This window comes from Mesoplodon mirus (genome assembly GCF_964341445.2).
Source record: "Mesoplodon mirus genome assembly, chromosome: 10".
Lineage (NCBI taxonomy): Eukaryota > Metazoa > Chordata > Mammalia > Artiodactyla > Ziphiidae > Mesoplodon > Mesoplodon mirus.
In genome coordinates this window covers 1,773,345-1,793,944 of record NC_138986.1, presented here as the reverse complement: position 1 = coordinate 1,793,944, position 20,600 = coordinate 1,773,345, and the positions used below count along the sequence as shown (strand labels likewise).

General features: G+C 50.2%; 1 protein-coding gene across 1 annotated transcript in view; it reads left to right on the top strand.

Annotated features, from left to right (window-relative positions):
• Positions 1–7,654: 7,654 nt before the first annotated feature.
• The window catches only part of KIF25 (kinesin family member 25), a gene marked incomplete at its 5' end in the record, with an annotated part of 29,584 nt that continues 16,638 nt past the window's right edge, over positions 7,655–20,600 (top strand). Inside the window, 2 exons of the mRNA XM_082633458.1 lie at positions 7,655–7,747; positions 9,543–9,631. Coding sequence (XP_082489584.1) covers positions 7,655–7,747; positions 9,543–9,631 — 182 coding nt within the window. The remainder of the gene's footprint in view (positions 7,748–9,542; positions 9,632–20,600) is intronic.

The window sequence follows — 20,600 nt, the reverse complement described above, 5'->3', positions numbered from 1 at the left end:
ACTATGTCCAGCACCCAAGTTTGTTTTCAGTCTCTGCAGAAGAAAGCAATTGAGGTGCTCTTGTACTTTTCCTTTTCCCCGCCCAGTGAGGACCCTTTAGTCGAAGTTTAAAGTATCTTCTTATACTGAACCAGCTTTAGTTCTAAGTTCCTGCTATCTCTGTGCTCACAAGTATTTAGTGAGTAATAAATTAATGAGGTACCTGTGCTTTTCAAAATAGCTTTTTTGAGGAATAACTTAGGTACCAGAAATTCACTCAGGTTAAGCGTACGGTTCGGTGTTTAGTAAGTCTGTGGTTGCATCCGCACCACTGCAGTCAGCGGTGGAACTCTCCCTGCGCCCCTAAAGATAAACCTTTGCATGATTCTGCCCCTGTCATCTGGCTACTTCACCAAAAGAAGAACCGGGCTGGGGGAGGCCTCAAAGACACCTCTGCCCACCTTCCCTTGCAGGTTAGATCTTCACTTTGAAAAACAAGGGGACACAGATGGGGAACGTTCGGTGGATATTGACTCGTTTTATTTGTACATGATTTGCCGTTGCTGCCTCCGGTCAGCTGAAAAGTGACCCCCAAAGATATCGGGTCCCAATTCTGGACGCCGTGGATGTGACCTTCTCTGGGAAAAGGGTCTCTGCAGACGTGATTGAATTTGAGGTGGGAGCCGATCCTGGGTTACCTAGGTGGACCCTCAGTGCCTTCCCAAGTGTCCTTATAAGACAGAGGCAGCCAGCAGTGTGAAGACGAAGCCGGGAGGTGTTTAAAGATGCTGACCCAAGACGGGGGCTGACACAACACACGCAGCGATGGCGTCGGTGACCCCAGGGGCGGCAGAGGCGGGAAGGATCCCCGAGCCTCGGAGGGGATGGGGCTGCACCCACACCTGGATATTGGCTGTCTGGCCCCCGGGACGGAGAGAAAACACATCTGTCTGCTGTTTCAGCCTCCCAGGTCGTGGCACTTTATTGCAGCGGCAATAGAAGAGGAACGCGCCGCCGTTAGATGACTCACACGTGGGGCTCCTGAGGCGTCTCCTGAGCCCCTCCTGGTGGAGGCGGCCTTCAGACGCCTCGCCCCCCTCGAATCGACAAAAGAAATATAATTATGTCAAGTTTCAGCGACAAAAGTCGGTGCACAAATTTGCCTATTAATTTAGGGCTGTTCCTACCACCTCTTAAATTAAGGACATATTAATTCATTCGCTCATTTTTAAGCTCGTGATTTTCTGGCACTTCGGGCACATTTATGACACGACCTGTCTCAACCACCAGCCGGGACCTGAGCTGCCGGAAGGTGACACCCTGAAATCACACCCGTACGGCGCTTCACAGCCAGTGAGGCTGGCGTCCCGGACCCAGGCCACCTGCCAGCTGGTCACTCTACCCAGAATCCCTTGTGGCTGTAGCTGCCGACCCCTTAAACTTCCAGCCCGTGTTCTGGGGTCTTCACGTCTGTCTGCAAGGTTAGCGCAGACAGAGTAGATCTATTCAGACCTGTCTGTGACGTTCTACCAGTGGGGGGTAGCTGTGAAATGCCAACCAGTTTTCCAAGCATCACTGAGACCAAGAAAAATGTTTGTTTTAAGTTTAAGACCATTAGCTATAGAACGCCCGATGAAGTCTGCAACATTTGGGGCATTTGTATTGTGAGTCCCTATATTCTTTTTTGATAATTAAATAACAGAAAGTCTTCCTGTTTGTGGCCCACACGCCCTGCACTCTCCCAACTTCCAACACCGTTGCCTCAGCCCCTCCGAACCGCAGTGGGAGCGGATGGGGTGTGTGTGGATGGCGTGTCCAGCACTAAGGACTCTGCCACGAAACGGTGTTCTCATTTTCACCCCCAACCGTGCAGCCCAGGGACAGCTGTCGTCCTGACCCTGAGATGATGTCGCTGGTTACTGCAGCTCTTCCCACCCACCGACCGCCTCCCAGGGCGGCTCTTCCCGCCCACCGGCCTCCCCAGGGCGGCTCTTCCTGCCCGGGGCGAACACCCCTGTTTTCAGCTTCACACTTGCCTAAAATAAGTCCAGGACCCTTTGCCCGAGTGACTGTGTTTGTATTCACCCAGCCTGATTCCTGCCTCTCCCTGGCATGCGCCCTCCACGAGAAGCATCCGGAATCTTCTCCGCTCTTCTCCGATCTCTGCTCACCCAGCCACTGCCCAGTACCCCCTCCTCCTGTCAGAGACGCTGGCCTCCTGTTGCATAGTCAGACTTCCTGCCTCTCCAAGGTCAGGACACCTGTGTCAGCTTGTGTCCCTGGAGCACTGGGTGGGCAGGCCCTTCCCGCTGGGACCAGCCTCCCACCCCGTAACCCCGGCTGCTCAGCTGCTGAGACCCGTCCTTTGGCAGGGGCTTCTGGCACAGGGGTCAGCATCTGGTCCCTGTCCTAGCTCGGTCCTGGCTCCACCTTCACAATTCCATGTCCACTGTTCCAAGCATGTGCCTCGGGCCCTCTGACCTGCCCTCCCCCTGCTGCCGGCATTACTTTGCGTGTCCCCCACCTGCCCCCCATGGACAGTGTCACACGACATCCCTCCCCCCATCACCGCCCAGATGTCTCTGCCGTCTGCCCACCCCCGAAGACGAGGAGTGGGTTCCCGCTAATGAAGTGAGCGCGTATCCCGTATTTCATGTGGCTTTTGAGCTGTGAATCTCAGTGCTGGGTACACGGTAACGCTGTCTTATTATGCAGGTGATGACATGATGGTGGGCGGTATTGGTAGTTTAACCAGGTGTTTTCACTGTACGGGAACATGTGGTTGCAGTTCTGGGGGAGAAACTGTAATGTTTAGTGGCTTATAAGGATGTAGTGTGAGAGCATAAACACCTAAATAAATAGAGTGGGAACCAAACAAAATGAAGCAAACTCCCAAGCTCATTACCTTTGCCCCAGTACCTCGTGGCACCTCCCCAGCAGCGGCTCAGGCCAGAGCCTCCTTCCTGTCCCGTCCCGAGGGTTTGATCCATCCATCTGTCCCCACTGTGACAGTCGGACGTCCAGGCCACCATGGACGGACCTCGGTCCATAGTCGGAGCGAGCGGTCTGCCTCTTCCCTCCTGTCTCCCCACAGAACACCTGGAGTGATCTGTCTGAACATGGACCTGGGCTAGAAGTCCTCCGCTGGCTCGGCACCGTGCTTCACGGGGCGCAGCTCACGGGTGGAGATGCACGCGCTTGGCCTTGACCCAGCTCTGTTGCGTTGCCCAGGTAGGAAGAATTTCCCCGGAAGTCAGTCTTCATTTACACCACGAATGTTGGTGTTCAGTCGTGAGTGATTATTTTCTGGTGAATTGTGTAAGTCATGCCTGTCAAAATACATCTACTCTGTATTTATTTATTTTTATTGAAGTATAGTTGATTTACAATGTTGTGTTAATTTCTGCTGTACAGCAAAGTGATTCAGTTATACATATATATACATTCTTCTTTTAAAAACATTCTTTTCGATTATGGTTTATCACATTAGATCTACTCTTATGGAATTAAAAGAAGCCTTAATTTTGGGAAGTAAAGCCCCTCCGCGTATTAGATATAGATTTCCCATTCCAAGTGACTGATTTGGCCTTGTTTATTAAATTATAAAATTGTTACCATTTTTATAATCAATTGTAGATGGAGTTCACTTTGGGAGTTCTTTCTAAAACTACATAGAAGGCTAAGCCTCAAAACACGATTGGGGTCCTGAGCAAAAATAGAAAGGAAAATGCATTTTGGCCATGAGATGAATTGCCACATTTACCTGGTCATTGAATTTAATACATCACAGTTGCTCTCATTTTCATTTCTACGTCAAATGGTAGAAAACTGGTTTGTATGTGTTGATTAAGTGGCATTAATACAGCAGGTCATCAAAGAAAGCAAATCCTTTTAAACCACCGTGCCTTCTGGAAGAAGCTGGAAAACTATCCACCCAATCCACTGGCAGATCTCCAAGGTGGATGCTTTTAAGAGCATTTTTCACCTTTTGTTACAAACAATGTGACCAGGGTAAAGATTAGAAGGACAAAAAAAAGATAATTATTACAACAATAGAAACACCATCTGTAAACAGGATTAATTTGCCTTTAGGGGTGATTTGTTCTGGGTTCCCACCCCTGCCCCGCATGAACTGCTTTAGTATATTTAGAATGGGTTTATATAGGATTAATTCTTCATTCTCTTCCACCTGGGTAAAATTAATCCATCACTGAATAAAGTATATAACTTTATCTGCATTCTGTATAGTAAAAATAATTTAATTCAATTTAATTTTGATGTTTTACGAAAATGTTTCCCAAACATACTAAAGTGATCTCCATTTTATAGCAAGAAAAGACTTAACAAAAGAGACAAAGAACATCTATTTAAGTTCAGTTAAGGTTTCATGAGTTGAGTGTTTGATATTAAACAGTAGCATCTCTGTTCTTTCATTCCATGGACCTGTCCTCAAGCCAAAAATCCTTCAAGTAACTTCAGGAAGAAGAAAGAGTACCTTACGTGTAGGATACTATTTTGTTGCATTGTTGCATTGTTTCCAAAGGTCTCTGGAAACTGTAGTGTTTATGTGCCTGGAATTCCATTGTGCACATTTATATCCCTGGTGTGCATTGTTCTCCCCATGGCTTGTGATCAGTTGGCTTCCAGGGGGTGGTCTGGATAGTAGATTAGAGCTTTGTTCCCAGGAGGGGAGGGCGGGCATCACAGGAAGTAAACAGCAGGTGGAAAAACGTCCTAGGCGAGCTCTTCACCATGGGATGAACTGTGCTTCCTATGGACACGGGTGACAGACTTGATCTTCTTAAATACTCCAACTATGTAAGTATGTAAAATCACATGTGCTGCTTTGTAAAGTGCAAAGCCCGGATCTCCTGGCTCAGAACGTCTGAAGTGAGCCCAGGCATGTCCGTCACTGAAACCCTCGGCCGGCAACATGCGTGTGTCTGTGATTGAGGACGTCGGCTTTGATAGATTTAGTTCACAATAAGTTCATGTCTGATCGTGTTAAGGCTGTGTCCTTATTTTACAGAAGCTTTGTGGTTATGCTGTGATGATTAGTAATCATAGCCATTGTATTAGCCGTGCACGTTCTTGCTTTGTAGAAGCTGAAACAAGACACACAGGAGCTTCATTCCTCTTCTCGGGGGCTTTTCAGGAGTTACCGGGGTGAGCGTCGGGACTGTCTTTCTGAGACAGTGTCAGGCAGCACGGCTGCACCACAAGGCTCTGCTAGCTACGTACGACGGGGACCCTGACCAAAGGCAGTGTGCTTCACGCAGAGGCAGGGGCCCTGCAAGTCTGCCAGCCAGCCTGCCTGGAGCGTGGGCGGCCAGCTCCTTCAGCCCCGAGCGCCGGCCCAGCTCACAGGCGGGACTGAGTCCCGGCCTCCCCGGCTTGGGTCTCCCGGCGCCCCACCGACAGAGATGCTCCTTTTCTCTGGGTGATCTCAGGAAGGCCTTCATGACCTTGACCTGCGGCTGGTCCGGGCCCTGTGCGCGAGGGTCCCCTATGTGTGAGGGCTCTGAGAGCCCCGCCCCGCTCACCCAGGATGCATCTTGACCTGAAACTCCTGGACCTCACACCCGCAGGTGTAACCGCCCCCCACCTGGTGGCGCCCCAGGAATCCTCCGCGTGCTCCCCCGTCCACACCATGGGCGGGTTGTGAGGATGGGGTGAGCGTCCACAGGCCACCGTCCTGAAATGCGTGTCCTGCTACGAGGCTGACATGTGGCATTTCAAGTGGCCTGGGTGCCAAGGGCCTGGCCCCCAGCGTACTGAGTGTGGGGGGTGGTGGAAGGGGGCTGGGGACCCGTCCGGGAGCTGCTCTAACTCGGGGTGGCCCTGCCCCTGCGGCAGTGCGGCAGACACAGGCGCGGCGTCTGGAGCGCTCCCGCACGGCGTGACCAAGCAGTGGCAGCGGGAGCCGACGTGGCCGCACGATGCTCTGCTGGTGGGTGACACACGTCCTTGGGGCCCGGTCCTCGCTGTGGCCAGAGGAAGAGGGCAGCAGGACCACTGGGGGGTCCCCATGTCCCCTCAGGACAAGAAGGGATGTGATCTGGCCGCCTCCTCCATGGTCCCTCCGGCTCTGTCGGGGTCAGGGCTGGGTCCCCTGGCCAGAGGGACGGTGGCCTGGGCCAGGCCGCTGGGACGCAGTGGCAGGACGTGACCAGCCCAGCACCTGGGGGCCTCCCGACAGGACGGGCTGGGCCGTGGGCGTTTGGTGGGGGGAGGTTTGCAGAGGTGGAGACGCCCGAGCCGGGAACCAGGAGTCGTGTTAAAACTCGAGACACCCCTGAGATGCCCAAGGGGTGCGGCGGGGACCCTACCTTCCTTCCAGCCCTTGTCACCTGTTTCTCTTCCTGTCCGTCCCCAAGATTGAAGGGTCTCTCTCGCTGACTGTCTTAAAGGGTGTGAGATTTGAGACCCCGTGACGTTTAAAGTTAAGACTCCGGTTTCCATTTACCAACACGAGGAGGCTGAAGGGGGTGGCATGTGACGAATTTGTTTCCACGAGATTTGATGCTTATGGTTGCACTTTGTTTATGGCTGGTCTCTCCACATTGCATTCCCCTGGAGCCCCAGAAACCTGCTCTGCCAAGGGTCTCTCCCACTCCCGTGCTAGACGCCCCCTTGGTCGACGGACACGTCTGAAGGCCGGTCTCCTGCTCAGCGCGTGCACTCAGGTGCCCCAGCACCCTGAACCGCGACTCAGAGCGCGTGCGGCACACGCACCCTGTGCCACGGCCTCTCGGAGCGTTTTCCGACCTGATCGTCACAGCAGCACTGCCCCTGAGCTGCTGCCCTGATGCCGTGAGACTGAGTGAGGTGCCTTGAGCACCAGAAGCTCTGAGTCAGACGCAGCTCTCACCAGCCCGGGCTTCCCGCGCTGGAACCAAGTCCAGTGTGGGGTGATGGCCTGTGGGACCCTAAGGGCCCTAAACGACCTTGGGGCTCGCGGTCTGAGCCCCGTGGTCCCCAGAAAACGTGCAGACAAGACTGTCGACCTTCCTCCTGCGGGATCCCAGAGACCCTTAAGAAGCCTTAAGAGCCTGTAAATAAATGGGTGTAATTCATTTATCCAGTTTCCAAACAGTAGGAGAAGCTGTATCTCGCCACTAGTTGAATGAACTTGCCACAAATCAAGGGCAAGATCTTAGAAGAATTACCGGAAGGATGGCTTCTGAGCACGTGAGGGGAAAAAGTGCTCAGTGGAAACTGCAGGGGGTTTTGAGAATAAAAATAGTCTCTTGTCCTGGGGCTTCCCTGGTGGTCCAGTAGGTAAGACTCCGCCCTCCCAATGCAGGGGACCCGGGTTTGATCCCTGGTCGGGGAACTAGATCCCACATGCATGCTGCAACTAAGTCTGCACGCTACAACTAAGAGTCCGTGTGCCGCAACCAAGACCCGGCACAGCCTAAATAAATAAATAAATACGTATTTAAAAAAGAATGTATTCTCATTTCCTTTTCTGATATTCAATTTTAAAAATATATAATAGAGGTAGAGTGTCTGGTCTTCTACCGGGCACCGGAAAACGTCTTACATAAATAAATAAAATAGAATATTTTATTTATTTATTCTATAAATAAATAAAATAGAATATTTATGGACAGATGTCAGTGTAAGAGCTGAGCACCATCCCTTACGGCGAAGCTCATTTCTCAGCACACGTATGTGGAGGCGGGTGACGCGTGGGGAACACAGTCCCTTCCCGCAAGGAGCCCCCGTCCACCTGGCCAGCGATCCAGGCACAGGTGACAACAGGGTGAGGCTCCTAGGGACGTCCTCTGGGCTCTGCCCCTGATCCTTTGGGTCCTAATTACATGTGACTTGATGGAAATAAAAAGGCAGGTTGATTATGTTTGAAGATACAAGTTTGAAAAGAGTAGATAGCAAATATGTCGAATATCAACACAGCTCAGCAGGTCAGAGCGGCAGCCTCTACTGACTTGTCCCCGAAATGCCAAGTGCACAGGTGCAGGAGAGAGAGTGCCCGCCAGCAACGGTGGTACTGCCTGAGCTGCAGTCAGTCTTTAAGTAGAAACGAACATGTTGGCACTGACCTCGTCACCACCATCTGGCCGTTGTCGCCAGTGGACCCTCTAGCCAACTGCGGCAAAAGCCCAGATGACAAGCTCCCTCTGGGGTCGCTGTCCCTCGCCCTCCAGGCTTCTCCCACCGGCTTCTGGCTGCCCAGGTGCAGATGGCGTGAAGGCGGCCGTCCCCCCCGGGAGGTGGCACCCGTCCCTCCACAGGTGTGATAACCTCCCAGGTCACCGCACGTCACCCATCCATCCACTCTCTCCCAGTTTCCCTTGCCTTGTCCCTCCCCCTCCTTTCCCTAAGTCTCTTCTGTCCTGTGAGTCAGCGCAGGCTTCCCTGCACACACTCCGGATTCTGGCTTGGGGTAGTGGAAGGCTTCTGGCAGGTTTGCCTTCCTGCTGCTATTTCTCCTGCTTTCCCGGGAGCGTCTCCATAGCCTGAGGGACGGGGCAGGAGCTGACGGCTCCCCTGGGTGGGTCCAGAGTTCCCTGGGCACCAAGGGCGTAGGGTGCCCGTGGCGACGCTGCTGGCACTGGTCCTTCACGTCCGGGGCTGCCCAGCGAGCTAGTGGCTTGCCCAGCTGCGTAGACAGAAGGATGTATGAGTGCCAGAGAGGGGGGAGCCTCCTTCCTCTCCCCGCCGTTACCCGCAGCTAGAGGCGTGCTTCTCGTCCCGGACAGGATGCTTCAGGAAGGACACAAACAGGCTGGGTTGATTTTAGCCGTTTCAGGACGATGGTGGACGCGGCCCAGAGCAGCGAGGGCCGGTGGGGTGAGCAGGGAGTGTGGTGTCTGGAGGGCGCCGAGCAGTTTCCGACAAGCTGGCCTGTGGAAGAGGAAGAGGCTCCTGCAGTATGGCCCCAGAGCTGTCGGAGGGCAACGGGTAAAAGTTGTCAGCGCAGTCCTGGGAGGAGCTGTGGGGCAGTGAATCACAGCTCGCCCGGAGGCAGTAACTTCCTCGACATCAGAGCGACCCAGGCACGGCCTGGTGGAAACATAGCCACATCTATGTGGCTAACTCAACACGATCTTGACACGAATTCATTCCTAAGATAACATAAGCCTCAGCTTTCTTAGTCCCCAGAATGCAGGGAGGTGCGGCTTCATCTCTGTGCCGGGTGGAGGTTCAGCCCGGTTCTGATTCTTTGTTTCCGTCTCTGCGACATCTCAGCGCTGAGACGAGCCCCTCGGAGGGTCCGGATAATGAGCAAAGGTACCACATCTCAGAAACCTTCTGAAATGCCTGAGACATTTAGTGCAGGATGCCGTTAAAAGGTATCGTCTTGATACACCCAACCAAGTGTGCCACATGAACAAATTTAAGGATGAACTTTTTTAAAGCTTAAAATAATATGGACACTCACTGCTCCACAGGGCTTTTTTTCACAAGTCAAGGCTTGGTAGGAACTCCAGTGCTCACATCTTGGGGAAACGTTTTTCAGTAGATGCTCTTTGAGGAAATGGTCCATCAGTTCGGTGCGGCTCCTGTGCTCACGGGGAACCTTTTTCTTGTTGTAGGAGCTGAAAGGCAATATCAGAGGTCACTGTCGGATCCGCCCTCTGCTGCCTTTTGATGATGAATCTCATGACCCGGTTTTACAGAACAGGTAATTTGCTTTTGTACCGTGTGCGTGTATGTGTGTGTGTGTGTGCATTTTAAGGGAAAAAGTATAGAAGTGGCAACAATTTCCCATGCCTCCTATATTCCGGTGCTCTGGGTGAGGTTATCTTTTCTGGATAGAGCTGCTTTGCTAATAATGAATGAGTAGCAGACCCTCTGGAATGTGGCTGAATGTGCCCAAAATATCTGAGCAAGAAAGATAGGTGTCACAGGGGTTCTGCTGGCCGAGGGCTCAGGCTTCTTTTAGTGATTTGCAGGGCCGGGCACTCGCGGGTCCTTCCCCTCTATGCGGCGGGGGGCCTCCCTCTGGATTCCCTCCAGAGACCCTTCAGAGGTGCAGGGAGGTCATCAGTGCTGATTTGGCTAATACTTCTGACTTAGAGAAACTTTTGATGGTATTGATGAATAACACAAAACTGTCTGATATTTGTTTACTGGAAAATCATACTGCTAACTTTTCCTTCTTTCCCCAATGAAACAAATCTCCCGTGGACGTCTCAACTCCATGGTCTGACGTCTCAACTCCCAACTCCAGGCCCCCTGCCTGTTCCACTTCCCTCTCATCCTGCAGGTTTCCTCTGCTTCCGTCAGGTCAGGCCCGTCAGTGTGTTCACACTGACCGCTAAGTGCTTGTTCCTGCCTCTATAATTTTGCTCATGTTTCTCGTGTTATCTCAGGGCCCTCCCCTTACCCTGTCCAAATTTCACTCTTCTTTAGGGGCCTAGCCCCAGTCACACCTATCTTCATATAATATAATTTAACACTTGACTTTAGAAAGTCTTTAGAAAGCTTGGTCAGTCCTATAGTGTGAAACAAACAATTTGTATCTTTTGAAGGTGATGCAACATTTTTTCCTTCAAGACTTTTATTTTGCTACTTCAGTCCTTAGCATCCTTTGTTGACTGGTCCTGACAATAGGACACGTCTAGTACAGCTGTGCAATCCAGCAGTCAGTGGTCCTAAAATGTGATGTCTCCGTGAAGGTGCTTTTTGAGTGGTGTTTACAGAGTGCCTTGTCACATTATTAATCTACTTCTGTGCTGCCTGATAAGGTAGCTTCCTGCCACATGTAGTTTTGAGACTTTAAATGAATAAAAGTTAAATAAAATGAGATGTGTAGTTTCTCAGTTGCACTGGCCACATCTCAGGTGCAGTGCTGGACAGTTCACTTGGTATGTTTCCATCATCACAAGAAAGCTCTGTCGGACAGCGCTGCCCTGGGCTAATCAACTTCACAAAGATTCACAAGAGGCTTCGTAAACTATTTTTTATGCTCCTATATTATTTACATTCATTTAATTTTAGGTTTTTTTTTTAATTTGTTTTTTTTTTTTTTTTGGCTGCCCTGTGTGGCATGCAGGATCTTAGTTCCCCAACCAGGGATCGAACCCTTGCCCCCTGCAGTGGAAGCACAGCATCTTCACCACTGGACCTCCAGGGAAGTCCCTAATTTTAGTTTTGAAACATGTTGCCTCTTTCCGGATCCATGATTGCCTTCAGATACCTGAGCTCCTGAAGGCGTAGACCTTGGCATAACCTTCCTTCTGTCTCAGTCGCCCCAAGCTTCTAACCTCAGGCTGTACATTTGGGAGGTATTTAAATATAGACGCATGTATCACACAGCACAACTAGGGAATACAAAAATACGAAACAAAGCAGAGGTATGAGAGAAAAAATGCCAAGGGAAGGTAGAAAGGAGGCAGGAGAGATGAAGATAGGAAAAGGATAGACAAATCGAAACCTGGGTGCCAGCAGATGTCAGGGAACAGAAGGGAGGGGCCAGGAAATAACCCCCAGTGCTGGAGAAACAGAGGGACTGCAGAAAGCATTCCATCGTAATGTGTATTTTAAATGTTGTTTCACCCCCGCAGCTCTGTGTCTGGAGGAGTGGTCCACGCAGTGGATGATGTGAGTGAAGTTTCCTAACACGTTGTATTTGGAAGCTTTCTATTGGATGGTTCAAATATCCCCACCATTGAGAGTGATTCAGAGATTGAATGAATGTAAAAGAATTTCCTCCTTTATTCATGCTTTCTTAGTTACTGAAGATTGTTTCTGTTTCTTGATTTCTATCAGACGGGAAATTAAAGCGGCATCGGGTACACTTCCCCACGTGAACCCATAAGGTTCCTCACTTGTAGCTCAGCATGAGGAAAGTCACTTCACTTTCATTAATTTTCCAGCCCCCAAATCAATCAGTGCACGTGTGAGTGAGTCCTAAAATTTGTAGCATAAGAAAAGAAACACAAGTATAAAACTAATAAAGTTAAGTATGACCTTAGTAGTTTTAAATTTGAAACAGGCATTTCTACTATGAACTCATGATTGTGCGTTCCCTTTAAAACCCACCTGTTTCTTATCTTTATCTCTAGAAAAGGCCTAGAAGTGGCAGTGGGGACCCAGACTGTGGTCTCTAGGTACAGGGCAGTGGGACTCCTTGAGTGGGCACGGGTCCTCGGGTGCCAGAAGGGTTGTGCTGGACAGGAAGTGAAGTGTCAGGACAGTGGTGTCGTGTCAGAGGATGCAGAATCTACTTAGCGGGGCGCCCCCAGACATCGGATAGAATAATGGGGCTTAGGCAGTGCCTGAAGCAGACTGAAATACACACTCCTGTGAAAACCTTCAGTTCATAGTTATTATTATTTTAAAATCTCATGGATCACCTTGGGAGAGGGCTAGAGCATCAGTCCTTTATTCTAAAAAATGATAAAGAATTAAACATTGTGATGCCTTTTCTGCATTGATGAGGGAAAATTCTTCTTTATTAGGAGAGTGTGGTGAATAAACTCAGACTAGATGATAAAATTAGAATATCACGATCTGAAACCCTTAATGACTCTAGGTAACGGTCATCAACAGGTGTTAGACCACTAGGGCTGACGGGATCTTTACGGTGGGGGGAGACTTCTGGACCCCCTAAGCACTATGGTTTCACTGGAAGCAAGCCTCACGGTCATTAGGGGCTAGAGGTGGATGCTGTAGGCCACCCACGGCCTCCGTAACTGAGGCTGCTGCTTTCGGTCAATCTCAGCGTCCATCCACAATCAGCCAAATCAGAATGGGGACAATTCGCAGGACATGATTCCTGTGACTGATGAATAAAGTCAGTAGGTGGCAGTGAGGGCGTGAGGGTGCTGCAGGACAGGGGGCTGACGAGGCCTAGGACCACCGTGGTGGGGCCTCCTTTGAACCTGGTTTGAAGGAGCCACTGCCAAGACATTTTGGAGACAACCAAGGAAAAATTCACACGTATTGGATGGTTTTAACTTTATAAGGTAAGATTAATGGCCTGGTGGTTATATTTTTAAAATAGGTCCTATCAGTTAGATATACAGACTGAAATTAAATGATATGTTGTCTGACATTTAATTAAAAATATGCCAGACAACAGGGAGGCGGGTTGAGTAGGAATATATGTAAAACAAGATTGGCCAAAAGTTAAAGATGCTGGGTGAGGGTTCATTATCCTGCTTCATCCATTTTTGTATATATTTGAAAATCTCCATAAATAAAAGTTTTAAAAGATGTTGGGCTTATACTTAATTCTATCTTTATTACGACGGTCACAAAATGAATTCGGAAAACATATGAAACGCTAACGTTTTAGTTACTATTGATCATTTTCATTGAACGTGAATGTCCCAGGCCCCCTAGAGGACAATGACCATTTTGAAGGTGTTTTTGTCTTGTATTGATTACTCTAAGTCCCATCCCTTGTCCACAAGGCCTGTCCTCTGAATCAGTCTTATTATGGTGACACATCGTAAGCTTCAGCAACTCTTTTTAAAGTAGTGTCAGTTAATGGATTGATGGCTTTATTTTTTACAAGGAAGCTGTGAAAATTGTTGTAGCTGGTTGTAAACTTCCTTATAAAATGAGCGCTTTAAAAATTCCTTGTTTTTAAGTACGTTTTCTTCGACCACTTTATGCCCGTATGTTTCCTTCAGTACCTCAGTACCAGTATTATTGCGGTGAGCAGAAGGAAACCAACTAATCCTCATTATTAGGAGTTTGGGTTAGAAGGGGTCCTGGGGACCATCTTACTACCTCGCCTGTGGGTGAAGACACTGAGTATCTGTGGTTAAGTCACTGCCTTTTCTACATTTTCCGAGCTCTGAGGGCAACCTGGTCAATGCGAGGAGCTTTCAGTGGGAGGATATTGGCCCCACCCCTCCCCCTTCTCCCACCTTCCCCCTTCCCCTCCCCACCCCTTTCCCTTCCCCCACCCCTCCCCTCCCCTCCCTCTCCCCCTCCCCCTTCCCCTCTCTGCCCCCAGCACGAGGTGGAGGCTCATCCCTGTTGCTGCGCTTGGTTACATCTTCATCGTCCTGATGGGCCCTCCCGTCCCTGTCAAATTTCCACGGAATCTTCAAATTCAGAAGTTTGAGGGTTTAAAAAAATATTTTACCCATCATGATAAGAAAATTTCTTTTGATTGGGGCATTTTGGATTATGTTTTAGAAAATCAGCAGAATCCAAGTTGTTTTTTTAACTTTAATTGACTTGTTTGTTAAAAGACTTCATATCATTAAATCTGCTGAGAACGCAAGTGAACTGTTTTGTGACACTGTAGCTCTTGGCTCCCACGTTGTTTTTATTTCCAAAAGTCTAAAGAGAGTTTGCGTTGGTACTGGGCATGTAGCACAGCACTTCATCTCGATGTGCAATCGAATTCCACACTTAAGCGTTTTGGATTCAGCCTGTGAATAAAATCAGTCTCAGCTGGAGAGTCCGGGTCCTAGTTCCCAGGGACTGCCGTCAGCGTTACCCGTTTGCGTTTCTCATTTAGTTTGCACCCGCTTGCTTGATAATCAGATTCCTGGCTGGTGTGAGAGCCTTTGGGATGGCTCGCTCGGGTCTCAGACATAAACCTTCTAGGACGAATTCTCGAGTGTCCCTCCAATGGCCTTGAACGCGACAAGCCAGGTGCTGCCTCAGAGCCTCAGCACACGCCCTTCCCTGTCCCGATGCTCCCCCCGCCCACCGGGCTCACCTGCCCACCCTCACAGTAAGCATCATGGGCTCAGGAAGACCTCTCCGGGTGTCCAGTCAAACGAGGACACTCTCATGCAGCCTCACCGTGTCTGTAGTTTTCTTTGAGGTTCTTCATAGTATTTCGTATGATTCTTTTGTTAAATTTGTCTGAATCGCCAGATCTTGAGGCTGGTCCAGGCAGGCTGACGTCTCTTCTGTTCACCTGAAAACTCCACTAAGGGTGTAGCACAGACGCCTCTCCAAACACACTCGCCACGTGAGTGACTAAAAAGATGAAACGCACATTTCTAGCTTGTTCTGTTTCTGGGCAGATTATCCTCAGAGACTGAGATTGTCTTTGCCTATAATTTACTTAACCCAGGTTCACTGTGGGAATGAAAATAATTTCATAAGCTCATAGCACACAGGATAATGTCTCTTAAAAAGCCAGTAAGGGAGTAACACACTTCAAACAAATGATAGAGTGATCACACATTGTTCCAGGCAAGTGGGATGAAAGAACGTGCAGATTGAAGTGAGCCTTTCCAGAAGCTGGCTCTTGGGAGGGGCGGCCTCACCAACCACACGCCGATCCAGCCGCCGCCGCAAACCCAGCGTCCCCATGGCTGGAGCTCGTGGCTGGATCCAGCTTTCACCTTGGCGGGAGCTAGTGCCCCGAGGTCTTCCGGGGCTGGGTCAGCGAAAGGCCGCCTGCCCAGAAGGGACACACTCGGGTGGTCCCGAGTGTCCCCTCCCCAAAGATGCTGCCTCCTCTGTTCTTATGGAGAAGAACACCCCACAGGGGCCCCACGGTTGCTGGATGAGTGACAAGATGATAGGACAGCATCCTGACACAGCTCACCTCATCCTTACGGCAAAACACCTCACTTCTAGAAGCAGCTTCATTCTGGGATCAAAACAACTTCACTCTTGAAAACAGTTTCATTTTTGCCATCAGCAAGTGGATTTGAAATCATACCAAACCAGTATACCACGGCTCATCCCAGGGCCCTGGAGTGTCTCATCCGCACCGTGACAGAGAGATTTCCATGGAAACGGGCCGAATGTGGGACTCTTGTCACTTTACTTCTCCAGGACGGTTGAAGCTTTGCTCTTTCCTGCTGTAAAGTTCTACGTCTAAAAGGGACTTTGCTAGAATCAAGATTTAGTTTCTCAAATATGAACCATTTTGAGGAATTGAAAATTGTTATAATACCAAGTATGGCTTTTACAGACTGTGGGCAGAGAAAGACTTGGATTCTTTTTAAGGTATTACAAGGATTTAAGGAAGAAGTTGTTTCAGTTTCCATCAGTTTACTTCAAACTGATTCTCTGTATTTTACATTTTCTTCTCCTACTGATTGGTTGTTTTATATCTTTACATCAGATTGATGGAAAGGATCTGTCCCTCATCACCTGTGTTCAGGGAAGGACGTTGCTATTCTTCCAGAAATTTCGGCCAAGTCTTCTGCACAGCGCTCTGCATACACGTGGCGCGGGCTGTGTTTTATATCAGTTTGTTTCGGGAAATGATCTTCTCTTGCATAATGCCCGTAGAAGTGTTTTCCTTTACTGTAGTGAAAGTTCCTAATATTTTCTTGTTTTATGAAAGAATTTAACCCAAATTTTAGATCTGCAGACTCAACGAACCATATAATTGTAAGGCCCCTCTAGGACTAGCCTCCACACCAGAACATTTGACCGACGGCAGACAACGAGACTTTAAAAAGATAAACGACTTGCTCAAGGTCACATAGCTAGTTGGTAGCAGAATTGGAATTAGCAAAGAGGTTTTATGCCAGTTCTGAAGAAATCTGTGGCTCTTCCTTACCCGGGGATCTTGAAGAACAGGGGAGCCTGCACACAGCTGCAGTCGGGAAGCTTCTAGGAGGCCCTGCTCAGCCTTAGGGGATGGCCTGAGGCCACGTGGACACCACGGTCCATGGGCAAGCCCGGTGTTGTCTGGTGTCTTGTCCCCTCATAGCCACTGTGGAAATCTACTGGCATCTATTTTTGAGAATCATTTTCCCTTCTTACCTTTCTAAAAATTGAAGTATAGTTGACTTACAATTATATTAGATACCATATGATCCAGCAATTCCATTCCTGGGTATGGGGAGAGCAAAAACCTAGTTTGAAAACATACCTGCACCCCAGTGTTCAGAGCGGCATCATTTACAATAGTCGAGACATGGAAGCAGCCCGTGTCTATCAGCAGGGGAACGGATAAAGAAGACGTGGTATCTGTCTCCATATACAATGGAATGCTGCTCAGCCCTCGTTACCGTGATCCACACACACACATACACACGTGGAGCTGTGAGAACGGACCTTCCCCCAACCACGTTCCTGATCTCAGAGGGTATGGGAGGATGGCTGGACGCGCAGGAACCCTTGCACAGGGTCCCCTCTCGGTCACCACCACACTGTGAAAGCAGAAGGAACCAGGAGCTACATAATAACATGTGTTAGTAACACAAAAAATATTAATAAATCTATTCTTCCAGATGCTTAAAAAAACTCCAATAGGAAATGAACATCATCCCTTGTGTTCTCTCATTAGTTTAGCAGTAAAACAGTATTACTTACTATTGCTACATAAGTTAATTTAAAAAGAAGCTTGTTGTGTACCATACATGAGTATCGTGAGCACTGTGCTTGGAACTAACCCTCTTGGTTGTCGTCAGCGCTACAGCAAGCCTCTTTATTCTGAGGTCATCATAAGAAATGTATTAGCATCCTTTGGCACTTGGTGTCACGTACCGTATGTGTGGTCTTTGCCTTGCAACTGAAGCCAGGCAGCTGTGAGCAGAGGTAGATTTGGGTAGGTAGGGAGTGGGTGTCACTTTCCTGGCCCTGAGGAGGACAGGAATGCAAGTGCAGAACCAGCCATGAGTGAAAGGGGTGCTCCGGGCAGAGCCCCAGCCGCCCATCCTACACGTAGCAGCCGTAAGGTGACAGACATCGTGTTCCCAAAGACGAGAACGAACTAGTGAAGTGGATTTGCCCGTTAGGCAGAAATTCAGAAACAAGAGGAAGAAAGATGTAAACACCCCCAGCGGCAGGTTGCCCGTCGTTCTGAGCTGAGGTGCACAGGGCAACGGTGGACATGCAGAGCAGTCGATAGATCGACAGATGGATCACCCACTGGAATCCAGAGCACAGACTAGGAACAGGCTTCCAGAAGGTTCCACACTCAACGGGACATGTGGAAAAGTGCCAACAAACCAAGACAGACAAACTGGCTGGGCCCCCCGCTCTGTGCCCTTCACTGTGTGGTCACAGGTCCTGGTGCAAATGGCTTTGGTTTGGTGTCTGTTCTCATGGCCACCCCGGGAGGGGTCCCGCTCCTGCTGCGGTCTGCAGCGTGGAAGCACCTGTCTGCTGGCTCGTGCTGGTGGTGGGAAGGCCCACATGGGCACTGGACGCTGGGTGAGCCAGTTCCGGCCAAGAGGATGTGTGTGACCCGGCCTGGCTGCTGGGGAACGGGGTGGAGACCGCGTGGACCTGGTAAGACGCGCCCGGTTTCAGATCCTTGTGGTCTGTTGACCGAGGGCACCTCCCCACACACCACGGTTCAGTCTCGCTCGCTTTCAGGTTGAGTCCTTAAGTCTTCTTGGCCTTTGGTTCGCCCCTCTCCTCTCTCCCCTACGGTTTGTCTGTGGAGCAGTCGGGGCCCAGGACCTGGGAGCTTCGCACCGTCCCCGTGATGCTGACGACGTGTCCCTGCTGCCGCTCGACGTGTCCTCTGTGCATCGCGGAGTGGCAGCTGGACCCCGAGGCTTGGCCGGACCGGGTTCAACCCCGAGGGGGAAGGTGGTGGCTCTGGTGGTGGCGTCAACAGCGAGGATGCAAAACGTGCTGATGTGGTACTGTCACCTCGCCCTGGAACCTCTGAAAGAGCTGCTTCCCCACGCCCTGGTCCTCCAGCAGCGCCGTCACCCAGGGGCGGCGGGACGACGTGCCACCCTTCCCCGGTTATTGGTCAGCTTTCAAACAAGGAGGTGGTTCCTGGCTTCCTGCAGTGACCACCAGGGAAGTTTTTTGTTGAGCGTCATTATGATCTTGTGGATCGGAGTGTATTGGTGGGTTTTCATCCACAGCGGTAGTCCTGGCGTCCGAATCGTCCATCTCTGCCCAACGGGAGCTGCTCCAAGTCCCGCCCCATGGGAACTGCCGTCTCAGGGAGAACCCTGCTGCTGTTGTGGGTTCACCGTGACCTCACGTCCAGCCACCACCTCCCCACCTGTTCGGGGTCTGCAGGTCACTCACTTTTATAGTAAATATCGTGGGTCTTTGGTTTTACCATCTGGTCGCTCTGTTTTTTAATGTGGAGATTTAGGGTGATTCAAAGTCTGTGCCTGCATATTTATTTTAATAATGTCCAAACTTCTCTGAATCCATCACCTGGTATGGACCTGTCTGTATTTGCTCGCAAGAAGTCATTGGTTGCTTTTAGCTGTATTCTGGGGGGGACTGAGTTTTTATACTCAGCTTGGCTTTGCAGAGACTTATCCATACCAGTGCAGGTGCCCGGCAAAGGCGCGGTGACACGTTGGAGGCCGTCTTCTATGGGCCCTGGTACTCGACGTCCCCTCTTAGGAGGGGATCATCGCTCTAGGTCTGCAAACTCAGGGCCCGTCACAGGAGAAGGACGTGCATCCCCAAAGGTGGTGACGAGTGCTGACTGCAGCGAAGGGAGGACTCCGATATCTGCTGTGACGTCACACAGCGCTCCGCCCCGCCCCGCCCCCGGGAAGGTGGAGGCTAACTTTCCCTGCTGCACGTGGACCAGGGCATGACTGAGGCCCACTGACCTTGGGGAGGGAGGTTTCCGAGGCTCAGAAAATGCTGAGACAGCCTGAGAGAGGCAGGGTTTGGCGAGAACCTGCAGGGGAACCAGAGGCCTGGGCTTTCCTTCTGAATGTGGTTCACTTACCTCCGCTTGGCCTCAGATTTCTTTCTGGAAAATGTAGGATTTGGATTAAAGTTTACTTTTAGCTCTAAAACTTGATGACTGAGTTGATGGCAAAGAATTTTATGCCCCAGATGCTTTGAAAGCTTCCTAGGGAATTGGATACAAATAAGAAAATAGACAATAAAGCAGCTCAGCGTAAGGGAAATAACCTTCATTGATTACTGGCTCTGAGCCAGGCACCCCTGTTGTGTTACCCCATCTGAGCCATTCCGTGAGGCGGAGGCTGTAAGTGAGTTCTGGAGACCAACCCCGGTGTCCGGACCCACGGCTCTGCACAGCCCAGGTGCATCCTGAAAGGAAGGATCTCTAGCGGTCAAAAGCCTGAGGATTTTGATAAAAGGGAGTTACTCTAAAAGGCCAAGGGAAAGACTCTTGTTTGTTTGTGGGATGTGCACAGGCAGGGAGAACATTGAAGCTGTGTTTGGAAGATTAAGCTCTGCTCTTGGAATCATCTCAGACGTTGTTTAAAATCTAGTGATCGTACTGTGAGATGACATTCTAAACGGTTGTAGGGAGATTTTGGATTCAGCCTTGTTTTTATGGCTTTGTATGTTCCTCATATGGTGTCCCTTGAGCTTTTGGGTGAGACACTGTAAACCTTAGCATTTTTCGCTTGTGTTTCTTTATGGTTAAAACGTAGGCGTTTGAGGACATCAGTAAAACCCTTTGGGGTGTGTGTTCCGGGCAGTTCGTCCCCAGGGTTACATTTTGGCCTGATGTTAAAGGAGCGGCCCCATAATCAGGCAACAGAAAAAGGAAAATATGTCCCGGGGGTGGTGGGTGGAGGGGGCGGGACCCGGGCTGGCGGACAGATTCCAGGTCCAGGAGCCGCAGTCGGGGCCCGGGCCTCTCCCCTGCGTCAGAGCCTCGGCCCTGGCGAGCGTCTGAGCTCTCCTCCCCCACCTGCCTCCAGAGTCTGGGAGCGGGAAGGATGTAAGAGCTCCTTCCGCCCTAGGGGACATCGCTGGCGTCATACCGGGATTACACCTCCTGAAACAGATTC